This window comes from Xiphophorus hellerii, chromosome 22 (genome assembly GCF_003331165.1).
Source record: "Xiphophorus hellerii strain 12219 chromosome 22, Xiphophorus_hellerii-4.1, whole genome shotgun sequence".
Lineage (NCBI taxonomy): Eukaryota > Metazoa > Chordata > Actinopteri > Cyprinodontiformes > Poeciliidae > Xiphophorus > Xiphophorus hellerii.
In genome coordinates this window covers 2,756,426-2,782,767 of record NC_045693.1, presented here as the reverse complement: position 1 = coordinate 2,782,767, position 26,342 = coordinate 2,756,426, and the positions used below count along the sequence as shown (strand labels likewise).

Below are 26,342 nucleotides of genomic sequence, written 5' to 3'. Positions count from 1 at the left end.
TGCAGAAACTGATTGGAAGTCAATCTATTAACTGATGTTCATGTTTGTTTGTGTAAGGTGGAGGTTAGAATGAACTATTTAGACTGCCAACATGGAAAAGACGCAATCAAAACTGTCAGATGGAGATATTATAAAAGGAAAATAACTCCTTGAGTTATTTTTATGTGATAAGTTTCTGTTTATGTCTTAGTGAAAACAGAAAGGGATGGAAATTCTTTGATTGACGTGTTTTTGTGGTGCATCCACAAGAAAAAGACATAAAACTTTAGATATTTCACAAATGTGAAATTAACATCAGAAACCTTTACAAAAACCTTATATTGTAGAAGAAATACTTCAAGAGGCTGCATGAACTGAGTAGAACATTATTGTGAGGAAATGCAAAAGTATTGAATGGGAAAGCAGTAATTTTACACGGGAATGCAAAAGAACAAAATGTCCCCCGTGTTCCTGACATGGCTCCATACAATGTGACAAATATGGAAAAGAATGAACACTTTTACCAGACAACAAACATCAGCATGAACAGATATGGGACATTTTACATTAATCTGTCTTATTTAAAATATAAAATTTTCTGCAAGAAAACTTTGGTTAACTACAGATAAGAGAAATGAAACATGGGCTCAAATTTTTGTTTATTTCTCCATATGCAATTAATTTAAGATTTCTTACCTCAGGGATATGAACCGTGTACGGCTGCCCATGGAAGTTTGGTGCATTATCATTCACGTCTCCAATCTGGATGTTTACTGTATCTTTCACCACCTGAGGGAGGAGATCATATACGCATCAGTGACAAAACGGCTGGACTCAGATTAACAGCAAAAAATGGTGCAGAGGGAATTATAAATTATCAAGGGGAGCGTGGGCTGAAAGTCAGTTGATTTTTGCACATAAATTTTGTTAAGTGAGACAGATGAGAGAGAAATGGAGGCGACTTGTGGTCAGGCTATATTCACGATCTCAGCATGTGACATGAAAATCACAGATCAGACCTGCTTCGTACCTCCTGAAGGTCGCTCACGTAGAACTCGACCTGCATCTCTGACTTGGTCTGGTGCAGAAAGAGAGACATCAGCATCACATTTCCATGGAGACGTGACAAACATGAAGAGAGCAGAGCAGTCAAACAGAAAAGCATGTTTCAGAAAATAACTCTATATGCTGTGCTGCTCTCTGTTGTCACTGGAAAATTTACTCTCCATCTCATATCTTCTAAATGTTTCTCTCTATTCCCAGGCGCAGAATTCAGGATCTACTGTATGTTTGTATGTTTTACCTCACGGTCGAGCTGCTGTCGAAGCCAGACCACGCCCGTTTCCTTATTCACAGAAAAATACTTCATGGCTTCTTCTCCTGAAACGCCGTATATGAGCGGCTCCCCCTCCGGATCCATTGCTTTAAGCTGGGCAACCGAAGACCCTGCAGGAGAGGGGCAAGGGTCAGAGGTCGTATAGGGTAGAAGAATGTTTCCGTTTGTCTTGTTGACATTTCCCATACATGCAATAAGGACAAAAGAAAACTGAAATAAAAAGCATTAAAAGAGAAAGTTCTAAGAAAGTCAATTTTTTGAATTGTTTTTCTCACTGAAAGTGGAAATCATGACTACGATAATAATAATAAAAAAAAACTTACAAAGTGCAGTAATTTCTTGATGAGTTACATATGATTTAATGTTTTTCAGACAGATAATAAACCCAGAGTGGTGAACGAAGGTGTGAGAAATGAAAGTGAGTAAAACAATCAACTTGTGGTTCTTTTTTGGTTCTAGAGATCAATCAATCAATCAATCAATCAATCAATCAATCAATCAATCAATCAATCAATCAATTGGCATCAAATGTCTTCCTTGGTCAACTTTCATTAACAATAGGTCAGTTGTTTTTTTTCCTGTTCAGTAAAAGGCATCAAAACTGTTTTCAGTGCAAAACTATTTTACAGGTGAGGGCTTGTGTGACCTTTGGCCCCTGGGTCTCAGACAGAAGTGGTGTCCAGGTGTGTCCAGGTGAGCACACCTCCCGCTTGGTGTCATGAAAGCCGGGTAGCAGCTAACTGTTAGCCTGGGAATGTTAATTCCCAGTGGTATAAAATTATTTTGTAAAATGGTTTTGTTAAAAAGAAACTAAAAGTAGCTCACATGTCCACAGGTAATAGTGATGAAAATAATTTTTTTCTAAAATGAAAACACTTTTGCTATGACCCTGTGTAGCATTAGCAGTCCTTTCTGACTCTGCAAGGTACAAAACTCTTACGTAGTCACACATCTCACTCTGCTGAGGATCTTTGCAGTGACAAAGATATTTCATATTTTACAGGAGAGTCCAGTTAATTTGTCAAAATTCAATGATTCCTTCTGAATTTCCTGCAAAGCAGGTGGGAGAAGCGTTTTGCCCAAAGACACGATAGAGAAAAACAGTTTAATGAAAATAAATATGAGAGCAAATCTCTGAGGAATGCTGACATTGGACAGTAAACATCTGCATTTTGATTCAGTCCTTCTTTGTCTGGTAGATCTTCTTAATATGCAGATTGTAAATTCCTCATGTGAATGCTTGTATGTATGTTCATACCTACACTCGCCCCCACTCCTCTCTGAAGGTACTTAGTCAGACAAAAGAAGTGAAGCCAGACTAAATCAAACCTGTCAGTCGAGCACCAAACCTCTTAACACAGCAACCAATTAGGCTTCACAATCACCCTCCCCTCTCGTTTTATTAATACACTCCATTTTCCTATGAAAGGGTGGCAAAAAATGACTAATTAATATAACGATTTATGAACCCCTTTCATTGCAGTCTAATGAGATTTATGCAAATTCAGCAGCTTTCAGTATGAGTTATAATTTGGTTGAAGACGTTGCAAATTAAGCATTTTACTTCGTAGTCATCAATAATTTTTTTTTCTCTCCTCCTTTTGGGTTTCTCAACTATAAAATAACTATCGGCTTCCTGTGAGTAGACATGCACTTAAGTGAAAGATTAAAAATGGTGACTCGAGGGAACAACAGTGATAAAACTGAGACGTTTCCAATCATCTGGACAGATTCTGATTCAATTACATACAATCTAATCCAATCTCGACTTGGCCAAATGCCAGTTGGCAAATAGATATCCCAGCAACCCAGGAAATGGACTTTTCCTTGGAATGCATGTGGCAATGGTGGAGAGAAACAACTCTCCATTAACCGGAACAAACCTCCAGCAGAACCAGGGTCAGAATGTTTCATCTGGCAGCTACAGAATGAGAAGACACACTTCCTTTTCTCAAGATTTCCTTTTAAAACATAAACTTTAGAACTTTAGAAAACCCAACACTTTACTGAAATGTCTGAGTGTGAATTAACTCAATGGAGAAATCCAGGAAGAACAGAGCAGGTGTTCCACTTCAAAAGTGATTTTTCAAGAACATTGAATGTCTGCAAGCAAACTGCATCTAAAGATCAACAGTCTGACCAAGCAAAAAGTCAACATGCACCACAGCAGTTCACTAATGTTTACATCAGCTATTATTCATGCATTCAGGGGAAAGGCTGCCTTTACTTATGTATTTTTATGTAAATTACAACCAAACCAAACAGCAGTGAATATTTATAAGCCAGTTCTGTTTGTGACATGCAGATTGAAAACACTGTTCACTGAAAGATGCTGATTATTTTGATGCATATGAGATTATCACAATTTAATACACATTAATATAATTATATTACATTTATTAATGCGTCTGGTAGAGGAGGGACAAAGGTGTATAGCCAGAAGACAGCTGAAAATATTCACATCAAATATTGATTTATTGGGAATATTTTTTATCACTTCTGCCCGGCTGTGATTTTGACTAAAGAGAGGAAATATTTGAGCCTGAAAACAGATTTGATCTGCCGGGCTACATGGACACGTTGACATATGCTTGTATTAAGTGCAATCTGTTTGGGGTTATAGTGCATGGGTAAACGGAAAAGCAAACACAGATCATTGATCGCAAAATGTACAAAATTGTATTATTTAGTGAATTTTCTCTAGAATGAGTTTCTAGAAATCCATCTTGTCATTCTTATCTCGTTCTGTGAGAAGTTTGAGTCAGAAAACAGATTTCTGTAACGAAGAAGGAAACTGTGCTGATCTTGTAATTTCTCCCAGACAGTCAATCAGCTCTGACCAGCAGTGAAACATTTATGTGGAAAAGGCTCCAAAGATAAAACCAAACATGTAAAAAGAAGAGCTGCATGTTTTCATTTGAACAGGACAGGAAGTCCCTCACAGATATTGTCATAGTTAAAGTGTGTGTGTGCACAGTTGATATTCCTCTAATGCTTATCTGTAACACTGAGACACTGAGCCCTTTTCTCTGACAAACGATGGTATTTAGCAGGAAGTGATGCCGGTACTACTGTTATGAATGATACAGTGAACATTAATGGCCGCCCCTACCCCTCCACTCTGCAACACTTTCTCCGTGACAGGAGCAATGGACTGAAAGAACCATCGTTCAACTTCCCCCCTCCCTCCTATTGTCCTGCGAACCCACAGCTTCCTCTGCAGTCTCACACTTCCTCTTTAGAGCCACGGCGAAGCAGCAAGCACATAAAGCATGTGGGGGAAACTCAACATCTTCTCTTTGCAGCTTTTTGTGGACAGTTTATCCTTCCTTTGTTTCATTTACCCTTTACAGATTAAGGATGCTGTGTTGACTCAGGAGAGCTGCAAATACAAATGCATGCCTCACTTTTAAGATTTATTGCTATAAAACACTTTGGCAACCAGCAATATTTTGTATTTCTTTGTTGGTCTATCAGTTAAAAATGTCAGTAATGTTTATGGCATTTTGTGCAAGTCTGCCTAACTAATGTATGAATTAGTAGCAAATATGTTTTTCATAATATTTCAATGTTGAAGAAATTTATCTAAAAGGTGTAAAAATGAGAACAACAAGAAACCAGTTCAGAGTCAAAGGGAATCTCCCAAAAGAAGAAAGAAAATATGAAATAAATGTGGTTAATACTAAAAACAACAGTAGCTTCATTACCATTAGTTCCTCTCAAAATGTTTGACGTTGAGAGAGAAACTATAATTCTTTTTTTCATAAGGCTAAAAAAAGACTTAAAAAGTAAAACAGCTGAAGAACTGAAAAGTGCAGAGCAAAAGACAGAAAAAAGAGATGAAAGATTTGATAACATGCCGAAAGCAACATGTGAAATTCGTACTTAGTGCTAGCTTACAGGAGAGACGGAGCAGGTAGTGGAGGGGAACTAAATCAGCCGCCAGAGGACATCGATCCCTGCTGGATCAATAGCAGTTGCACGCGTTAGACGGGGACTAGCCTTTGCCCTGCCCCGGGGCCGCAGGCTTCTCAAACAAAAGCGGCTGTGGGCCAAACGCCCGTTTATTATGTTGGTGACATCTCCAGACCTCTCGTTCATCTGAGTTCTGATTCACTGGGACAGGCGCTGTCAGCTCTGCAATTTCAGCCATGCTCTGAATTATGGCGATGAATTTTATGGGGCACAAAAGGCTTAATGGGTATATGGGCAGTGTTCAGCTGTCTACCACAGCAGGGACAAACAGAAGAAAAGATGAAGCCACCTCAGATCAGTGTTAAGTCTCACTGAGATCACAGGACCGGCTGGAGAGCACGGTGATCCGTACTCGGTCTGTATGAATTCTTGATGGATGGTCTCTCACTCAGGGCCAGTCAGACTTGGGGCTGAAGTCATGCAATCACCAGGCTGATGAGTCAGTGTGGTGCCACTCAAGTTACTGCACTGTCTATCTGCTGACAAAAGAGAGCCTTCAAACACATCAACAAGGCCTATATGGAGCAACACTGCCTCACATCAATCACTCTTCAAAAATTCACATAAGCAAACGCACTCTTCAGCTAAGTTGCAGGATGAGCTCATTTGGTACGCTGCATTTTCACCATGGAGTGGAGCATTTGTCAATATACAGATTAATGGGAAGAAATTAGCATGTGATGCTTCAAAGGATCTGTCATGGAGGACCTTCTGACTAGAACTAGACTAGAACTAAACTAGAATTGGGTTCTTTCTGGAAAAATTGATAATCAATGAGAAAAAAATCATACAAAGATGATAACATCCAGACAGCAACAAGCATAAGATATTATATCTTTATTAGTTTTAAATTTTCAGGCTGTTGTTTAGAAAAAAACATCAATATCATATTTTTTGATATTCAATATAGCATCAAATTATTCTAATGATATACATGATTAAAATGTTAATTCTGGACTCCTTCCACAGCTTATATGAGAATAAAATACTCTTTTTAACATTTTTTAATGTGTAAAAATCACTATGTTATCTGAGATATGAGAGCATACTGTCTGGCATTTAGAAAGCAGCCAATCCCGAAGCTTCATTAATATTTTCTTTGGTGCTGATTGGCTGAATCCCGAAGAGTGGAGATACGGTAGGCAGTAAATTAGCTTCTGGGGTATTAAAATGGTTTCCAATGTCTGAATTAATGCATATTAAGGTATATTTGGTATTTAAACGATTAAAACTGGCAGTTGTAAGTGTTTCAAGTATTTGCAGTCTTTAGGTATTCACAGGTTAAACTCCCTGACCCTCGTGAATATTGGGGATGCACTTCACACTTTCATAAATTAAAAACAAAAAACAAAACACATTAAAACACATAATAACCATATAACTATCCAATATTAAAACCACAAAATGTTATCTTTTGTAAAATTTTCCTTTGCTATCTGTCTAAATAACTTCACTTTTCAACCATTGTGTCATAAACTTGATGGTTAGGCATATTCCTCATAATACAGACTTTTTGTTGCCTTTAGACGATACAGTCAAGACAAGAAAATGTTTTGGTGTGAGCTTTACACAAATGTTCTTCACTGAGCAAAAATATAACCTGGATATTAGTATTGATCAAGCAGAGTTCACCTCTGAGCTGAAATTTTCATCATTCACACAAACGTTTGACCCGTAAGTCAACCCAGCTCCTATGGAGAACTTTACCAGTAATTGAGGAGTCAGATCTCATCAGGGGATTTAAGTCATTCTTTCAGGCTCATCCTTTTAAGACCTTCTTTGGGGGCATGTGCATTATCTCCTGCTTTCCCCACCAGTAAAATGCACAGTAAATTAATCTTTCTTCTATTCCTTTAGAAATAAGATGGAAATGAGCTGAAATCAACTCATCACTACTTTCTCGGCCTGAGGTGCTGTGAGCGCTCTTATTGTCTAAAGATTTAAGTTGCCTTTGGGAAACCACTTAGACGTGGAAATAAACTAAGAAGATCTATCTGGAATGATAATGGCCCAGTGGCTGGAAAGAGTTTGAACATCCATTTCCATACAAAGAGAGCTGTACATCTTTGCATTTAGGGTGAATCTCTTACAGCTGAAAGATGAATATTAGCAGATAATACTCAGATATTGTAGAGTTATAAAGCAATAAATAAATAAAAGTAGCAGGTTGATTATGTTTGTATGTTTATATTACATACTACCAACAAACAAAATAGTGCAATAACATGTCTTACATGATATGAATAAGTGTCTGTTCCTTCACAGATTTCTTCTATTTTTTTCTCACTTAAAATGTCTCAGATCAAACAAAGTTAAGTAAGTTAAGTTTTCTGATGTCTGTCCGCCATGTCGAGTCAAGAAATCACTTAGAACCAGTAGAGAAGACGGAGAAGGCCAAAAGATTTCAAAACGTAAGCACACAGATTTATATCCCATGACTTATCCAAGAGGCCAGAAAAAACCCAGAAGAGCATCTGAAACACAGCAGGCCCCACTTGGCTCAGTTAAGGTTAATACTCATCATTCAGGTCTAAAAACAACACTGGGACAGATCGCTCATCGACTGCATGACATCTGGATAAGCCTCAAGATTTAAGGGGAAATATTTTGTGGAGTGAAAAGAAAAAAGTGAAATGTTCTTCTAGCCCATCATGTCTAGAGAAATAACACAGCATTGTCAAAAAAAAAAAAAAAAAAGAACAATACAGTCAAATCTGTAGTATGATGGTCTGAGGCTGCTTTACTGCATCAACGTGTAGAAACTTATGGCAACAGAAATTATTCTGGCTACTGGAAAATCCTCTGCAAAACTCAGGTTATGATTTAAGCTCCAGCACAATGAAGTTAAATAGGTTGATATTGATATGGACAACCCAGCAAGTCTACCTTCGATTGGCTGAAAAAAAAAGAACCAAATGGAGGATTTAGAGTGGCCTAGCAAAAGTCTGGACTTAAAACCAGTTGAGGTTCTGTGGTACCGCCTGGAAACAGTCGGTTAAGCTCCAAATCCATCCACCACGGCACAAGCAGTTAATAGGTTTAAGGGATTTATAGCTTTTAAATGAAATCATCATTTCAGTTGCTTTTTGTGTTGTCAAGAATTAATACTTCTAGATATGAACTAAAAAAAACAAAACTGCTAAATTTAAAACAAGTAATTGCAGTCCAACAAGGCAATTACAAAATCACATTTGCTTCTAATCTTTCATTCATTAATTGTTTTTAAATTCATGTTCTTCCTATGGTCGGGTGTGTGTAGGTGTGTAAACATCCCTGTATTTGCGACATCAATAACTGGGATGGCAGAGAGAGAAAGAGAGACAAATAGTGGCTTAGGTGTGGCTTTTAGTGACTCCTGTGTTTCAATAATGCACACAGTGAGAGTCCTTGGGAGGCCCTGTATTAATCCAATAGATTTATGACTAAATCTGTCATGGACGGGTGGAGAACACTCTCTGCTATTCCTTTAGCCCTTCTAGAGTGAAATACACACCTTCAAAAACACACAGTCAAGCTCTTCTGTTATGTCGTAGGACTGTCCACTCGACATGGAGCACACATGTGACTGTAAACAACACTGATATGTAGAGAACATCACATTTTTCATCACCATTTTTACTATCTCCAGGTTTTCACTGCAGGTCTACAGCAGTAAGTTACTTATGATATGTGGAAAGATATGCTTTTCACCACAATGACTTACACAGAACGGAAACATTACATAGATGTGTAAATGTAGACAAATATCTTAATGAAACATATTTTTATTAAACTAGTGGAACTAGACATTTAGTCTTCTACTGATCCTGTTTCCAGTGACTCTGTTCCTATCAGGGTAAGAACTTGACAGTTGTGTGTGTGTGCATGGCCGTTTGTCCTGTGTGTCTCTGTGTTGTCCTGTGGTGGACTGGTGGCCTGTCCAGGCTGGAGATGTCACCAACGCTCCTGCATTCCTACAAGGATAAGCCTGAACAGACTATGGATGGATGAAAGCGCTGATGCAGTCTGTAGCACAGTGAGTGGAAAAACTAATTACACCCTCTCTGTTCTTGTCTGGTTTCAAAGTAAAATGTTTAGGATATGCACGGACAGTACTTTTGTCAGTTTTCTGCTCTGTAGCATACAGGTGTGTGTGTGTGACCATCAGGCAAAGGCAGTACACACCAGCAAAGCCCTTAGAAAAGCCATTGTTGCTACCTATCAATCTGGGAGAGGTCATAATGTGATTCTGAAGTCTGTCATTTCAGAGGAAGAAAGATTATTCACAAGCAAAAGACATTTGAAGCACCTGCTACAGAGTGGAAGCCCCTGCCGATTCATCCCAAGGTCAGATCATGCAGGGAAGTCAATAAAAAACCCCACAAGCATAGCAAAATATGGCTCCCATATCAATGACTACTTTGACCCTACTTTGTTGTGTCAAAGTAGGGTCTTTGGTACATATTTTATTATTTATGTTGGGATGTCGAAAAATTTTTACCACAACTCTACTGATCCAAAATCAAACCAACTCAAATATGTAGCAATGACCCAATATCAACATAGCTTCCTATCAAACTCTGCTTTCCAGATGCTTCACTTACCCCAGGATGCTGGAGGCTTGAATCAAAAACGAATGTATTTGTTTACGTATGTAAGATCTGTTTTTTAACATACGGACATGGCAAGTCAAGAAATAGTAACATCTGTTTAAAATTGATAACGGGATTACTAGAAAACTAAAAATGTGTGAAGCATGGTTTATTAAAAACAGTTGCGAGGAGAAAGTTTCTTCTTTGTAAAGAGAATCTGGAAGATCCTGGGAACAAACCACAAAATTTCTTAAACTATGTCCTTATGACGCATGAGACCAAAGAGCAGATGTTTAATCATAATAAACAGAACCATGTTTGGTAAAAATCAAACATAGCATAACAACAACACAAACCATTCATAAATTGACTATAAATGAATTAAAGTATTGTGGGAACAAAGTTGAGGCCGACTGTCTGGCAACAGATGCCTGAATTATCCCATGATGTCAAACTGAAGCAAATCTAGAATAAGACAACAGCAACGCCACAAGTTAATGGGTTGCAAAGAAAAAATCTAGTTTTGACCCCAGCATGACTGAAATGCCTTAAGTTGTATTTAAGTTTGCAAACCTCAATAAACTGAAAAAAATATGCCAAGATTTTCCACAATAAGTTGAGAGACAGAATAGGACAACCTCAGGCGTTGAAGGCTCTTTAAGCAACTTTTTCAGTTTTACTCATGTCTGGTTGTCATAAAAACATTTCTTGAGAAACACATTAGTAAAAACAAAAAAAAAAGTGAAAGCAAAACAAAAGACTTCTCATCACTTCAACAACTTTCAATGTTGACACTACTTTGAAGATGTGAATCATTTATCGCCTCGCTCTAATAAGACTGATTCAGCAAAGTGTGGAATGAACTGATGAGAGCGAGGCGTGGAGCCAACATACAACCCAGGATTGGCTTTTAAGACATCCAAGTGGTGATATGATGAAAACACTGAGTGACAAGGCTGTGACTAACCAATCACATTGTGAAAGATGAAGGACAGTGAAGGACATTAGCAGACAGTTGTCCCCCGCATTGGTGAGAAGAAGCAGACCTGTCACTGCGGATTCTCACGCAGCTCAGTTCTGCCTGCAAACACACAGGAAAGCTTTTTGCTCTCGCCTCATTCCACGACATCCCATCACCGTCTCAAACTTCCCCACCTCTCTCTCTCTCCCTCTTGCATTTTGTCATGTTTTTGTGACGGTTTGTCTTGGTTGTGGAGGCCAGACAGAGGGACGCAGGCTGCTCTGAAGCAAGCGGACAGCTCGCTGAGTTCTTCGGAGGTTTCTGGAGTGACGGCAGAGCCACTCCGGCCTGTCGCCATCACAACGGCGCCGCAAACACACACATCCGCTCACAATTGTACCATTGCTGCCGGCTTTCACAAATATCTGTCAACAATGACACTTTCTGACGCCTGCCCAAATCTTTTCTGCTCCTTCCATCTTCACATGTTGCTCCTTTCATCTGGTTCTGCTGCTCACTTTAGTTTTTAATTTGGTTTCCATTTTGCCGTTAGCGGCTCCGTTTTCGGTCCGAACCCCTCTTACACACACCCGCCCTCTGCTGACCTCACCAGGCCTGACAATTATCTGAGAATCAGCTAAATCACAGGCGGGTAATGGAACATGCCACCATTATTGTGAAGCTACACACACACAGATAGAATCACATTAAAACAAAAGCCTCTCCCTCTTGACCTTCATCCCCTTTCTCTCTGTTTACATGCTTATCAATTGGCCCCTGTGTTACTGAATTATGGGTCTGCTCCAGTTTCTGCCAGCCTGCAAATGTAGATGTGGACACTGCAGAGTGGCAGGACCAAGGGTCAAGAGTCAGGATTTGGAAACTTTGAGGCTAGCAGCTACTTCTGTTTCTCATGCTGGGTTGGTTGAGTATTAGTTTAGAAACATAAAAGGTGAAGAACAAAACAGTTTACATTTAATAAAATCTGATTTGTAAGAAAAGCAGCGTTGGGGAGAATCAACATAGAAACGGTCAGCAACAGGGCAGAAAGAAAAGTTTGTTTCTGCAGTATCAAAACTGGTTACCATCTGCAGTCGTGAAAAGAGGTCTAATTGCAGGCATGTTGGAGAAGTCCTTTAATCACCATGGCAACTATTCAACTGTGCAAAACGCTTGGTGGGACCAAGCACCACCTTATAGGTGCAGCTCCTCCTCACAGCTAGAGTTTTCAAACTTCCTAGCTTCCACCTCACAGAGCAGTCGTCACCCAGGACTCCCCCACTCAGCTCCTTCAGACTAGCCAGCAGCAATTAGCAAACATCTGGTGGAACTGAGTGTCTGCTGAGTTTATTATAAGAGCTACTTCTTGGTGAAACTCTGGTAAAAATTTTGTTAAAAGTTAATAGAGGACAGGTGTGATGATCTCCTGACAACTGAGTTTCAGAGGTTTTTCAAGACATATTTGATAAATACAGCATTATTACAACAACTGAAGGTAACATAGTTAACCAATTGTGCTACAAAATGGCTGAAAAATATACAATACTGCACCTTTGCCACATAGCATGGGGCTATTCAACATTACCATAGTTCTGTTTATTTAAACATGCTTTTAAATGCATTTTTAAGTGTAGTTCTTATTGATATATTTACTCTACCACTACTCCTGTTCACTGAACACAAAATTTACAACAGAAAACTCCTTCATGGCACAACAAAGAGAATTTGTGTTGTGTGTTTTCATCCCCCCTCCCTGGAGTCACACAGGTTAACCTTTCACTCACATAAAAACCAACACATCTCCACTGCGCCACACTAGATTGTTGCTCTCCATCATAATGGTGTTTTTCTTGCTGATCCGTATGGTACAACAGTTGTAAAGTAATACTGTTGTCCAGACAGCGCACCAGCATGTCTGATCCTGCATGATTGGGTCCATCTCAGCTCATTGCAGCTGAATAACTGCACAAACAGGCCAAGGCCAGCTGGACTTTATATAGGCAGGGGTAGTTGTGCATCTCCATCTTTCCACAGAATCTCTTTCTCACTTATGTCCATCTGCTGCAAAGTATCTCTTACATCCATCTCCCCCTTTTGCCCAGCCTTTATTCCAATCTTTCCATGTGCATGACTTTTGCATCTACATTTTGTGATGGCTCACTGTTCCTCCCTTCTCTGTTCATCCATTTTTCTTCCCCTCCTTATCATTTCAACACTTTTAGTTTTCTTATTATTCTCCCTTTAAAATTCAATTTTAATTCACACCGTTTAACAAAAAAACTGTATAAAAAAAAGGTTAAAAAGTACAGAAGGACCATTAGAGATTACACTGTAGTTGGATTTCAAAGAGGAACAGAAAAGCTCATCTGAAAATCCTTCAAAGCTGATCAGCAAGACCTGCAGTGCAGACAAGAGAGATTCTTACCTACAGAACTGATTTTAGATCATTAAAGGGACAAAACCTGCAGGATACTCTCAATTACACACTTTTTATAAAAACACAGATTAAGACAGCAAATTAGTATTGTGTGACTCCTTCACAAAGTCATATAAGATTTGAATTTTCTACTGTATCATAGGGTTGAACAGAGTGGTGAACAGTGGTTAAGAGCAGATTTGAATTTTCAAGAAGTTACTAGAGATAACATGCAAAAATATTACCAAACCGCCTTGCCACTTTGATTTAACTAAGCAAATGTGTTTGAGTCTAATCACTGCAGGTTTGATTATCTTTCAGCTGACAAGTTATTTAACACCAACTGATGCAATGAGTAGCTTCTCATTTCTTAAACAACCATGTGGAAAGTCAAATCCTGCGTTCATGGAAACCATGTTGGTCTGTTTCAGAAGGATCAGATCATTGGCATCAAGCAGACCACTGGCAGCAAATCATCTAAAGAGATGCAGGAACCAAAATTGGAATAAGAACTGTCCGACGCATTACAGCATGCATCGGACAGAAGAAACTTAGTCAAAAAGAAATCTTGGATGCTGATATGATTGGCGATCACCTAAATGTTTGGTGAAACCAAATAAAAGAAGAACAGCAGAGCTCAGGGTTTTGTTTAATAGTGAAACTAAAAGCATTTCTACTCTCCCAACATCCATAAATCTTGGTAAGAATGAATGTGACACAAAATGGACATAAATCTTGTCACATTGCAGAAGTTTACTGAAACAATCCCACAGTGAAAATGTACCATAAGCAAAGATAATGGTGGTCAAGTGAAACAATGTAATGTGATATTTTTGGCCAGGCAGTGTGTTGAGTTTGGTTCATATCATCCCACCCTTAAAACTATGGTTCCTTTTTGAACTGTCACCTTGATTTTCAATCTTACTAAAAGATTCTTCAAACTCTGGTGTCTCCTGGTTTTTACTAAGAGCTCTCACACAATCATCTTCACAAACTAAAAAGTGGATGATAAGGTTTGAGCTTTCAGATTAGAGGTCTGAATTATGTTTGGGTAAGGGTTTATGTTACCTCTTCAGTTGTAATGGTAAAGGTCAGGGCAATGAGCCAGAGGGGACATTCTGCCACTGGAATGTCCCCCCAAAGATATTAAAGCAACTGTGTGTTTCTGCACTGCGTCTGTGACTGAGACAAAGAGAAGTTGAGTGTGTTAAAGCTGATGGTGTGTGCATAAATCTCTTGTGTGTCCCTAATTTTTACTAAAGCGCAGACTGAATTTGATGTGCAGTGGCAGCGATCTGAGCGTTTTGTCAAACCCATAACACACCACACTTGTTTTATGGATAATAAATTAACTCATTATCTGTGGCGCTCATTAGCTTCAGGTTCTAATTAGGCAAAATTAATATTGTTTCCTGAAAAAGACATTGACACTGGCAAATTGGCAATTGACCTCTCCGGTCAATCTGGGAAAAAGGACACAGCGTTGAGGTGAATCATAAAAACAGAGATGAGACGTGAAATGGCAGCTGCTGCAGCTGATCAGTTTTGGAGACGTCTGTCTCTGATCTGCTTTCTATTTCTTTCTGCTCTCTTTCTCAATAAGAGCAAAAATGTTTACACAAAAAGTGAAGCTGCCTTCTTAATGAGCTTTTATGTTATTTGTTTTGTGCTGATCTGGATTTAATAGCTCTAAATTTTGTGGGTTTAATCTTTTCTGGATCATTAAGTCTTATAATGTAAAATGTTGCATTTCCTAATATTTTTTTTTATTTCTGTCAGTCTTGATTAGAAATCCACCCATCAGGATTTTTTTTGTTGTTGATATCATTTGCAGCTTTTCTTTGAGTTCTGACCTGCCAGATTCCAACTTTTTGACAGAAGAGCTGAATTTGAATTGAACATGAAACAAATTCATCGCAGGTTTCCTCCGTTTGGGTGTCGGACACATATCCTAATTGAACTGAGGACAAATCCAGGCCTTCAGGGCGATTGTTCTGCTCCTTTTAGATGTGTCTTTATTTCAACACACCTGAGTCAGATAATCAGGTCATTAGCAGGACTCTGGAGAACTTGACTGCATACTGAAGAGGTGATTCTGTCATTTGCTTCAGAAGTGTTGGACCAGTCTTAACCATTTAATTGTCACTCTGGTTGTATGTTTAGGGTCATTGTGCTGCATGAAAGCATCCACCCACCTTTGTTTTCTGCAACCTCCAATATGTGCTAATATAAACTTGCTAACTAGCTAGCAAAATGTTTTTGCATTTATCATGGCTAAGTAACAATGTATCACCAACTGGCTGGATAAAGTTCATTTTCACTACTTACTCACTTCTGTTGCCAACTTACACAAGACTGGGTGAATTTTGAACGTCTAAATCATTTTAAAGTTCATTTTAGGGCCTGAAAGTCCAAATCGAATTATCAGGACCAAACAGCTGGACACGTACACATTTTGTTCTGAAAGAAATACAAGTAAAGTGAGCAAGAAAAAGAAAAAAATTGTGCATAAATTATTATACTCGTGGCATCCATAGACTACATACATTTAAAATAAATTTTTACAAATTCTGTACCAAACCAACAAAAAGACATTATTAAAAGAAGAAAGAATAAAAAGGCTTTCAGGCTGAGATCAGCCTGTAAATGAGCCGACAGGAAGCGATCAACCATCTTGTCGGTTCTCACTCTCTGGAACTGAATCTCTGGCCTTTATGAGAACAAATGTCAGCGTTCAAGACAAGGACAAGATAACCTTTACATACACATCACCAGCACCGATGTTACTCTGCAAGCAACTAATGCAATTTTATTCTGCAAGTCACTAGAAACAGAGACTGAAGGTTGAGCGTTTTATGAAGCAGATCATATTAGAGCAAAGTGAAGAAAAGTTGGACTAAATAAACAGCCACAAGATGAACTGAGATGTTTCTGAACTTTGAGCTGCTGGTAAGCAACAGTTCAGTGTCTTTCTTTTTTACATAAACAACTCATTGATACCAGATGATACACTGTTTGAAGTTTTCAAAATATCAGTTTTTCTGAAGGGAACGACATATAATCATGTCAAATCTGAACCTTAAGATAAGATAAGATAAATCTTTATTGTCATTGTCACAAGGACAACGAAATTCAAAGGGTGCAAGGCAGTCTGGGATTAAAACACATTACTGTGACAGTTTTAGGTTAAAGGTGGGAGTGATTTTAGTTCAGTGAAACAGGAAAAAATTACTTATTTCAGACCATGACTCAAGATTATTTTTGGATTTAAGACCAGAATGACTAAACCAAAAACCTCCCCCTTGTCTGTTACAGCCATGGAGAGGCTGGATTGCCAACAGGTGCTTTGGATAATTGACCTGTTGCATGACCCAAGTCTATCTTTAGCTCAGAGTAAAGAATAATGGCTGGACATTTTCCTCGTAGCTCTCTCAAGTTTCCATCAGTTTTTACAAGTAACCCCCGATATAATGATTTACACGCCATCTAAAAAACATCAGCTTTTGTTTCATCCGTGCACAGAATATCTTCCCAAAAGTCTTGAGGATTATGTTTTATGTCAAACATGAAACAGATTCCTGTGATTTCTTTGGTCAGCAGTTGTTCTGAACTTGGAATCTGAACTGAGATTTTTATTAGATTTTTATTCCATTGAGTTTTAACCTAAGCAAATAAAAAGATCATGTATTTCTAACTGACAGAAACTGGAAAAGTTTTGTCTCATTTAATATCCGGTAAAAAAAGTTATGTGCTTTTTTATAAAGTGAGAGTACATATCTGATTTTAACAGCATATGAAGTTACTGAAATAGATAAACTTTTTTATAATACATCTCTGTGAGGCAAAATAACAAGTTGCTTTATGTCCCAAACTTAAATTTCATTGGTTTCAGACTCATGGAAAGACAGTTGAGCCACTCAGAAATGTACCCATGTGTTTTCTATGTCCTTTATTCCAAATACTAAAACAGTTACAAAAACTCAAGTTGAAAAATCTGGAGTTTTATTTTAACATTTTATATTTTGACAGTCCCTCCGTTTTCAAAGCCACAAAGAGAAGAAGAAACAAACACAAACAAACATACAGAAATGCCCCCACACACATTCACGTTTAAATTCCCCTTCTCATTTCCGCTGCCTCTCTGCATTCGAGCAAAGAGAGGTGGTCGCTGATGTGAAACATCAATTTCCAGGTTAGCTGCTCTATGTGGCTCAGGCAGGTATCAGCCGTGACCCACCTGGGCCCGATAAGCAGCTGCACGAAGCTGATCTGCCACCAGCAGCGCGCGCTGGAGAACCCAGTAATGCAGGCATGTGTAGACAAACACACATGCACACTCACATGCATAAGTAAGCAAACTGTCCAAATTGGGAGACTAAAATAATGTGATAGAAGAAGTGGAAAAGTTAAGCTGCAGCACTTTATTAATATGGAACACAAGTGGAAATTGTCACCAACTGACTGAATGTTGGCTCATTTATGAAGTGGTGGGTAAATTTGATCAACCCACAAGCTGAAGTGACGAGTTTGCAGTCTAAGTGGGAAAGTTTTGATTTTTGCAACTAAGCCAACGAAAACAAGAGTTATCAACTCATCACAAAAACAGAGGGAAGCTGGTGAAGATTTGATGATTCTTCAGCAAAGATCAACGAGTCACCTGCTGCAGGGTTTAAAACCCTTTTGTCTGTGGGGGAAAAAAACACAAGCATTCTCTCCTGCCAAAGCTTCACACGAGTGTTTGTGTTGGTTGTATTTACCCAGAAGGCCTTTTGGGTCTGCTTGATGTTCAGCTATGCATTCGTACTGCGCCAAAGTTCACTTCAACCAAACCGGGACCAAGACTTTAAGAGGACCAGAGTTCACTTTTTTGGTCCACATCACAGTGTGATTCTGCATCCACATCTCCTCAAACCAATCAGATTCTCCAGAGAAAAGGAACTAATGTGGACCAGGCAGAGCTGGTGTGAATGCACACTAACATCTGGATATGTTATATCACAAATCGACCAAAGCTCCTGTTTTTGTCACATTGAGAATGAAGTTGATTTGATCAGAACCTGGCTGCTACTTTCCCTCTAAACAAGCAGAACTCCATTTTTCTACACTGTTTCTCTGTTCTGGCTTTATGGTAATTTATTAAATAATGACACATGGGACGCACTGTGTGTTTCTCTACACCCAAGGTTAGATTTATACATTAAAACTTTGATAAGGACCAGATACATTTATAATGTCCTCTGTCCTTGTGTTTTAAGTCTAACTCAAAGTGTTATCTGGTCAGATAATCTACCCACTGCCAGCTAGTAATGATCGAGTTTCTACAGAAAAATTTAAGTGACTTTTGATATCACACACAGTTGTTCACATTCCCACTTTTATCTCAGCCTGCTATTCTGAGAGAAAACAGAAATGAGGAAATTGGGCTATATTCAATTAAATCGACTCATTAAGATCCAACAGACCTAACAAAAAACAAACAGTAAAACAATTATTCAGTTCTTTCATACAGTCAGATGAAATAAAAGATCTAGGTTTGTTGTGTTTGTCTCTGAAAATGTTTCGCTTCTTTCTGTTACAAATAATTTATTGTAAAGTCAGCCAACGGGTCTCTGACAAGCCAGAGGCTCTGGAGCAAAACCAACTCTGTCACCTTTCAGCTTCTTGAAGTGTTTCTAGGACAGAAGGGGACAAAGCTGTCTCCAGGATTTTCATAAAGACCAAGTTATACTGAAAAATAGGGTAGTTTTCACATATACTTCAGTAAAATATATATATTTATTCAAGTTATATTACCGTTTCCAGCTGATGTAGATGCACAAGCTTTACAAAACAAAACAGCTCTGACTCAGTCGGATTGGATGGAGGTTGTCTGGAAACATTGCTTTTCAAATCTTGCCACACATTCTCAATTGGATATAGGTCTTTGACTAGACCAATCTGACAGATGAAATTAGCAACAGAATATTTTTGAAAAATATCTAAATATCGTTTTTCAGATTAGAAGCTGCATCTAAAGGTTTTATGAGTACAGCATATGAGATGCACAAATATTAACGTACAAACAAAATACAATCATACATTTTTTAATATAGCTAAGTTTTGTATTTGTCTTAAAGTAATTGTATAGTAGTTAATTATTATGTCTTTTTAAAGAAGCACAAACTCAGGCAACGATACGTAATGAATGTTAAGACACCAACAAAAAGCCTGGCTATTTAAGCCATTGCTTTTACAAAATGTAATTCTGCTCACACATCTAAACTACATTTTTAGGAAATAGTGGAACAACTTCTGAAGTGTAGAGAGAACCAGCACGGATACCCGCCCACTGTGGGAAAAGGAGTGGGTTTTAAAACTAAATCCTGTTAGTGGGATCCGACCCAGAGGCTACTGGTCTGACTAGGAGACGTCTGCTGCAGCCAGTATATTTGCACATTAGATGCATTAGGGACAATGTTATGATGTCTGTGCAGCACTTTAAAAAGATGAGACATTTTATGTTCAAATGTCATTTTAAGATGTATATTTTGCTTTGAGATGATATTTTTCCAGTTTTAAGGAAACAAAGAATAAAGGCAGAAAAATCAAATGCAATCAAGTGCAAATTTCAGAATAATGTTTATACAATAAGTGTTGCTTCTACAGCCTGGACTTTAAAACTGCAGTCAGACAATTAATAATGTTTAGAGATTTAGCAGACAAAAGAAACTTCTGGGTCAATCATTTCTGGAGTAATGGAGGATGTTGTTTTGTTTCATTCACACAGATCGTCTTGTTTTCACCCGCAGCCACATGGAAGCGCTACAGATGCTGCGTTTGATTCCCCAGGTATCCCAGAAATTACTGAGATATTTGTTTTCCACTGTGATGTGTGATGACCTCTTCTGTAGGAATCTTTTATAAACAGTCAAAGACTGTAAGGCAGCTAATTTGGGATTATCAGTCTGGTTTTGGAACAAGAAGTTTTAGGAAATTGTCCTTGGGCTGAAAGTATCTACCAGCTCTTTCAGTACAAAAGTCACATCATGGAGGAACCAGAGATGAGTTTTGATGTCTTGCAACATGTACATTTTTTGACCTTTCCTGAAAATGTTCTTGCTACTGTGAACAATCCATCCCATAATCCAATGCATGAATATTAGCAGAAAACACAGAAGGGCAGTTGTTTCAGGATGCTACATTTAAAACCATTGTTAGCTCAGGCTACGTCTAAGCACACTGCTTTCTGTGCATTCTCACTCGGTCAGCTGCCTAATTAGCAGTCACCCTTACAGGTCAAAACCAAATGTAGTTATTTTAAGGATTAACAAATCCCTGGTCAGTTACACTGAAGCTTCAGACTTGGATTCTCACTTTTAGAATTAGAGTAGAGAAAGAGAAGCAGTTCTTTTATCTCATCCTGACAAAACAACAAGGAAAATTGAACAGCAGAAAAGAAGCACGAGAAGAACAAGAAGTACGGGAACAAACTGAGCTGAAGTGAGAAACCCAAAGCTGTCCCAGTGGCAATGCTGGCATTAAAGACTTTAACAGAGGCTGATACAGCAGAAAGTTCCAGGAGTATGGAAGAATATCCAGGTTTCAGGAATACACACCCCCACACACCCCCACACTGAGCGTGCTGTGATGACAACAACTCATTACTCAATGAGTTGCTTTGTTTGGCGTCAACCTATTTTTTGATTATTTTAAGTCAAATATAGACTTAAACTGTTTTTATCTATAGAGCCTATTTAGATTAACAAACCAGAACATGATGCTGCATTCAAAGTTTTCCTGAGTTCACGGTGGCTGATAGGGAGTATACAGAAGAGATGTAACCTGGGCTAAAGCATGGAAACATGTCAAGGTGAGGAAACCTCCTATAGACTCACCAATATGATAACTAATGCAGCACCAGCAGGAGGACAGAAAGAAAAAACAAAGGCAACACTGACTGGCCCAAGTCTGAGATACATGGAGATGAAGTAAAGCTTCTTTTCATCTGCATTTCATGCAGATCTTAAAGCAAGTTTACAGCCTGCTAATAATGAAACTGATGCATGAGCAAAAACCCTGCAGGAAACAGAGTTTATGTCAGGCTGGGAAAGGTAAAAGAAACATTGGAGTACCACCAGGAGCTAATGGATTCACTGCAATGAACACAACAACTGTTTTAAATCCTTCAGCATCATTAAAGTAATCAAATTTGCCACAAGTTTCACCTCTGCTCTTCTCTCACTTCTCTGAGGTTTCTCACTCTCTCAGTGAAAACAATTGATTTGGACCATATGCAATAATTTATTCCAAACACATTAATACGTTAAGTCTGCACAGACTACACAACACACAACATTAGCAAACACTCCAGCAGGCTGTGGAAGTTTCTTATTTCCAACAAATATTGTATTTCCATAAGTTAATTACTCAGCAGAGGGCTTAATCTGCCGAATCAGGGCAAAGTGGATTAGAAGATGAGAGCGCTTAATCAAAGTGTTGTCTCTGTCTAATTACACATTTCATTTCCCTCACACAACACACACATACACACACCCACACACGTATCTGAATCTAGGAATCTAAGACATGTTACAACACATACACAACTTCCATCTCCTTGGTCGTGTGTCATCCATGCATTAAAGTGAGAATGTTTTCTTTTTCCTGCTGACAATAGAGACAGCACTGAACTGGGATGTAAGATGCATTATTCAGCGCATGTCAGCAGTGTGAATTCACACCCAGCCAGGTCCTTCTGTCGATTATGTTTTACATCTTGACAACATTTTTCCACACAGTTTCCTTTGTGAACCTGCTGCTTCTGAAATGACATCAAACAGCCGTGTTTAGATCTTTGCCTTCACGCTACGGAGTGCTGAGTCTGCTGCTAAAGAGGTCACGCACTGAGCTTTCTGATATGCTCTCTAAGCAGGGTGGAGTAGCGCCACCAGAGTGTGGTGGATCAGTTTGACTGGAGGAGTGTTTTCCTCATCTCTGTCCTACAGTATCAATATTTCCTTTGTGCTGCTGTCATGTCACAAACTACTCACATGAACCAGATGCTGCTCCATCACCGCCAGGACGTCACCAAATTAGACCCATGATAACTTAATGTGAGCAGTTCTGGAGACCTGAGCGATGTGTTGGGGTTGTACAGTTTGGTTAAAGCAGGAGTTCTCAAACCTTTCCATGCCATGGGCCCCCAAAGAGCATTAACCTCTGGGCAGGGGCCCCTGTGCAAACCCACAGACAACTCTAGAAAATAAATAAACATCAACTTTTAGAACTTTTTTTACTCGCTACTCAATAATTATTAGCCATTTAGCATAAATGCTGCATCATACCTTCTGATTTTAGATGGTTCAATTTAGTTCAATGGTGGAAAATTTTCTTATCAGATAATATCTTATGACTTTGTTATCAGATAATACAACTTTTCATCACAGTTCTCTCTATTGATTATAAGTTTTATCTGGGATTCCCTATGGTCTTTTTCTTGTCCGAAATGTTTCGTTAGGGTTTGGGTTCAGGAGAAAATCCGCTTAATGGATCTGACTGGCAGACAATCAGAAAATGAGATCAGAAATAACATTTAAATAAAAATATTTTAACTTTTAAATTTAAGATTTAAAAATGTGCAGGAGTCTTTTTTTTTCCCCTCATTTTCCAGACAACTTCCTGAGGCCCCACAGCGACCTCACTTTGAAAAACACCAGTTCTAAGAGTTACTTGTTACTTTACGTTCTTAATGAAAAAACCAGCAGGTACGTATACTTGTTTGGGCAAGTTTACAGGATGACGTGTAATTTTAAATTTCAAAAAAGCATGACTTCGTCATCCAGCACCAAAGATTATGGAAGCATTTACTCATGGGCGTGTGTGGGGGCGTGTGTGTGTGTGTGTGTGTTTGAACCGAAGGACCACCTCGATGAGGACATCTGCTGAGCTAATAAACAATAATCTTGACAAATTGTCACTGTCTGATCACTCAATCCAGCCTCACAGTCACATCACTGGGGGAAGCCATTACTGAGCAGGCCAAGGACATGACTGACAGCTCAATGGGCTGGTGGAGGGCGGGACTGGACCGAGGCCCAGCTGCCTCACAGGAGAGCAGTAACTCATGGCCAGAGGGCAATCCAAGCATATTGGTTGGGGAAACACATCCATGTCCCTCTTTGGTTAGCGCACAAGCTCACTTTATGAACAAAGCCCTGCGTCTAGAATGGTCTTACACTTTAAAAAACAACTTAGCATTTATATAGAGCAAAGGTCCTTGAGCTCATAATGTTAATGATTTACTGCTGGCAGAGTGATAGTTGGACTCTACAGTGTAAAACCTTCAGAATAAACTAATCAGGTGTCCAGGGGCCTTTTCACACTGAATTTACACCGACTTTTTCTTTACAACCAATACAACTGATTCAAATGAGGCTAGACTGCAAAAAAAAAAATCTCATAATGTAATCACTTCCTCAAGTATATGCTGCTATGCTCTAAAAGGTTTTCCAAACTATGTTCCCAGTTGTAAGCAAGTTATAAGTCGGGCCACACAATGCACAAAAGAAGAAAAAATAGGCCCTTTATTGAAAAACTAATAAATAAACAAGTAAGCTGGTTTAAAGTTTAAAACTATAGATCAAAAGCTCCCAAAAAGAGCTAAAAGTGTTAAAATAAGAGAAGGTATCTCCAAAGGATTTCTTTATAAGTAAGAAAGTAAAAGTCAGTAAAATGTATTTAAGTAGCACAGATCACAGACATTAAAATCACAAAACGCTTCACAAAAACACAAGCATAAAAATAAGAATATTAAAACATAAAAATACATAAAATGTAACAATCTGCTTAATGTTGGAGGCCATCAGGACTGTCCAGATGATTCTTTAGTGTCCCATGTTTTGTGCTCCATGTCCCATGGGAAATGAGAATCTTATCAAATCCTCCAATTTAGCGCAGGGGATTTTTTTTGTGATCTCTCACTGGACCTTTTGGTCCAAACTACTGCAGAAATGTAAAAATGGCCGCCTTACTGCAGCACAGTGAGCGGACTGTTTGTGCAGCAGAACAATCCTGCCACGTTCAGAGACAGAAATCATTTTGCCTTTACCATCAGAGGGACATCAGAGTGTAAATGTCTGACAGGAAATGACATGAATGTAAAATTTTCCTACAGATTTTTAATTTTTAATGCAAACTGTCAAACGTTTGATTAGGGGATGACAATCTGAGTTTAAACACAGTTCTCAATAACTTGTCTTCTCTAGTTCTTTCATCTTTTGCTCATGATTCTTCTTTTATAAAAGCATAAACTTGTAATGTCTTCATCAGTCTTTATTAACAGTTCTTACTTTTAAAGATTATTCCTTCTTCAGTTCTTTTCTTGTCCCTGAATGTTAACTTTTCTATAGAAACTGTGTATAAAAATAAAATTTTAACACATTTGCACCCCAAACCTTTGCATCCACTTGCTATTAATTAACTGATTCTACATTAGATAAATTTATGCTGTGATAACCAGCTGAAGAGAAACTATCTTCAGCTGCTCTTTGAGAGCACCCATCTTTGACAATAGCCAGACCTCCATGAGCCAATGAAAATTCAATCCTTACTAGATTTTTTCTGAGTGGATGTCACACATTTTCCTCGTCAAGGGACAAAATATACATGAATAATAATGTAGAGGACAAAACTGGGAAAAACAGGAAATATGAGACATGTTCCCACTCACAGAAAACAACTGAGGAAGAGAACGATAAAATACTCGCACTTGGAGTGTTGACAGAGTGGAGAAGAGTAAAGATCATGAGATGAAAAAAGGTAAACTTCAAGAAAAATCAATCCTATAAAAGGGATTTTAATTCTAAGCCAATAACGCACTAAGAGAGGATGAAAAGCCAGACATCTTAAAATTGCCCTGTCAATCACTGCAACCAACCAAGCATTATAAATACGAGAATAACGGCTCCACCAGGAACTGGACACAACCTTGTCTTTGATTTTCAGAAAAAAAAATGACCCACATAAAAAAGTTCTTGGACAAAAAAATGAAAAGAATGTAACTAAAGCCATTTCAATTTATATCACATCCAGTCCAAGAGGTCTGTGATGTTTATCGGAAGTTCAAACTCTAGATTGCCATATCATTGGAAAAGAATGCACAGAATACATAAAGCCTCTCGGTGTTTTGCCACAGCATCTGTCAGCAGGAGCTTTGAGCAGTATTTAGGTTTAAAAAGAAGTGAAGAACTCTTCTAAAGTCTCCATTCACACATCTAATGTAACATGTTGACACTTGACAAACTCACCAATAGGCATGTCTTCATAGATGAGGAGGTAAGTTGAAAAAAAGTAGTTCAGAAAGCGTGGCGGCTGATTGGAGCCTGTGGAGAAGAGGGAAAAAAGTAATTCACAATGATGAATATAATAACAGTATTTCATCGTCTGCTGACTCCATTTCTGCTCACAAAATATGTTTAAAAATCACTGTAGGTTTTAGGACTAGACCATGGAGAAAAGCAAACCGCTTGGTCTGCTAAATCAAGACAACGATTTCTAAATATTAAATGTATTTTAAAACATCATGGTCTAAAAGCTGCTTGAACTGAGTCTGTTGGGTTCATGCCTACAATATTTTGAGATATTCAGGCCATTGAAAACAGAATACAGAATTCAGATGGTAGAAAGTTTGATATTTGAAGATGCAGATGTCCAACTAATCTCAAACATTAATATTCATTTATAGAGAAAACGTGTTGTAATGTAAGGTGTCTGAACTGAAGCACATGAACACTATTTAGGTTAAACCAACCTGCAGAATGAGTCACTTTAACAGCTGCAAAGTTTTGCTTCTGTATTTTCAGTGCATCAGTTGTTTAGCTATGAATAAAGGTATTTATACCTCATACCATCAAAGATCACAAAAAAAATAATCATAACCAAAATCATCAATCCAATCCATCTGTTTATTAGATAAAGACCCTGTTAGAATGTTTTTCCACATGTGATGTCTCCATATGAATTACTCAGCAGATGTTAAACCTAAAATATATTAGATCTATGTTGGATGTACAGATCCTTTTGTGGAACGCATCTGTGGAAAATCTGCATAATCACTTTTTTTTCCGT

General features: G+C 38.4%; 1 protein-coding gene across 4 annotated transcripts in view; it reads right to left on the bottom strand.

Moving 5' to 3' along the window:
- The window catches only part of cdh23 (cadherin-related 23), a 195,517-nt gene that overhangs the window by 152,514 nt on the left and 16,661 nt on the right, over positions 1–26,342 (bottom strand). For all 4 annotated transcript variants that reach the window (XM_032552273.1, XM_032552272.1, XM_032552270.1 and 1 more), the window contains exons 3-6: positions 25,523–25,597; positions 1,283–1,425; positions 1,010–1,057; positions 676–768 (exon numbers count right to left, since the gene is read on the bottom strand). In XM_032552273.1, the coding sequence (XP_032408164.1) occupies positions 676–768; positions 1,010–1,057; positions 1,283–1,425; positions 25,523–25,597 (359 nt within the window). The remainder of the gene's footprint in view (positions 1–675; positions 769–1,009; positions 1,058–1,282; positions 1,426–25,522; positions 25,598–26,342) is intronic.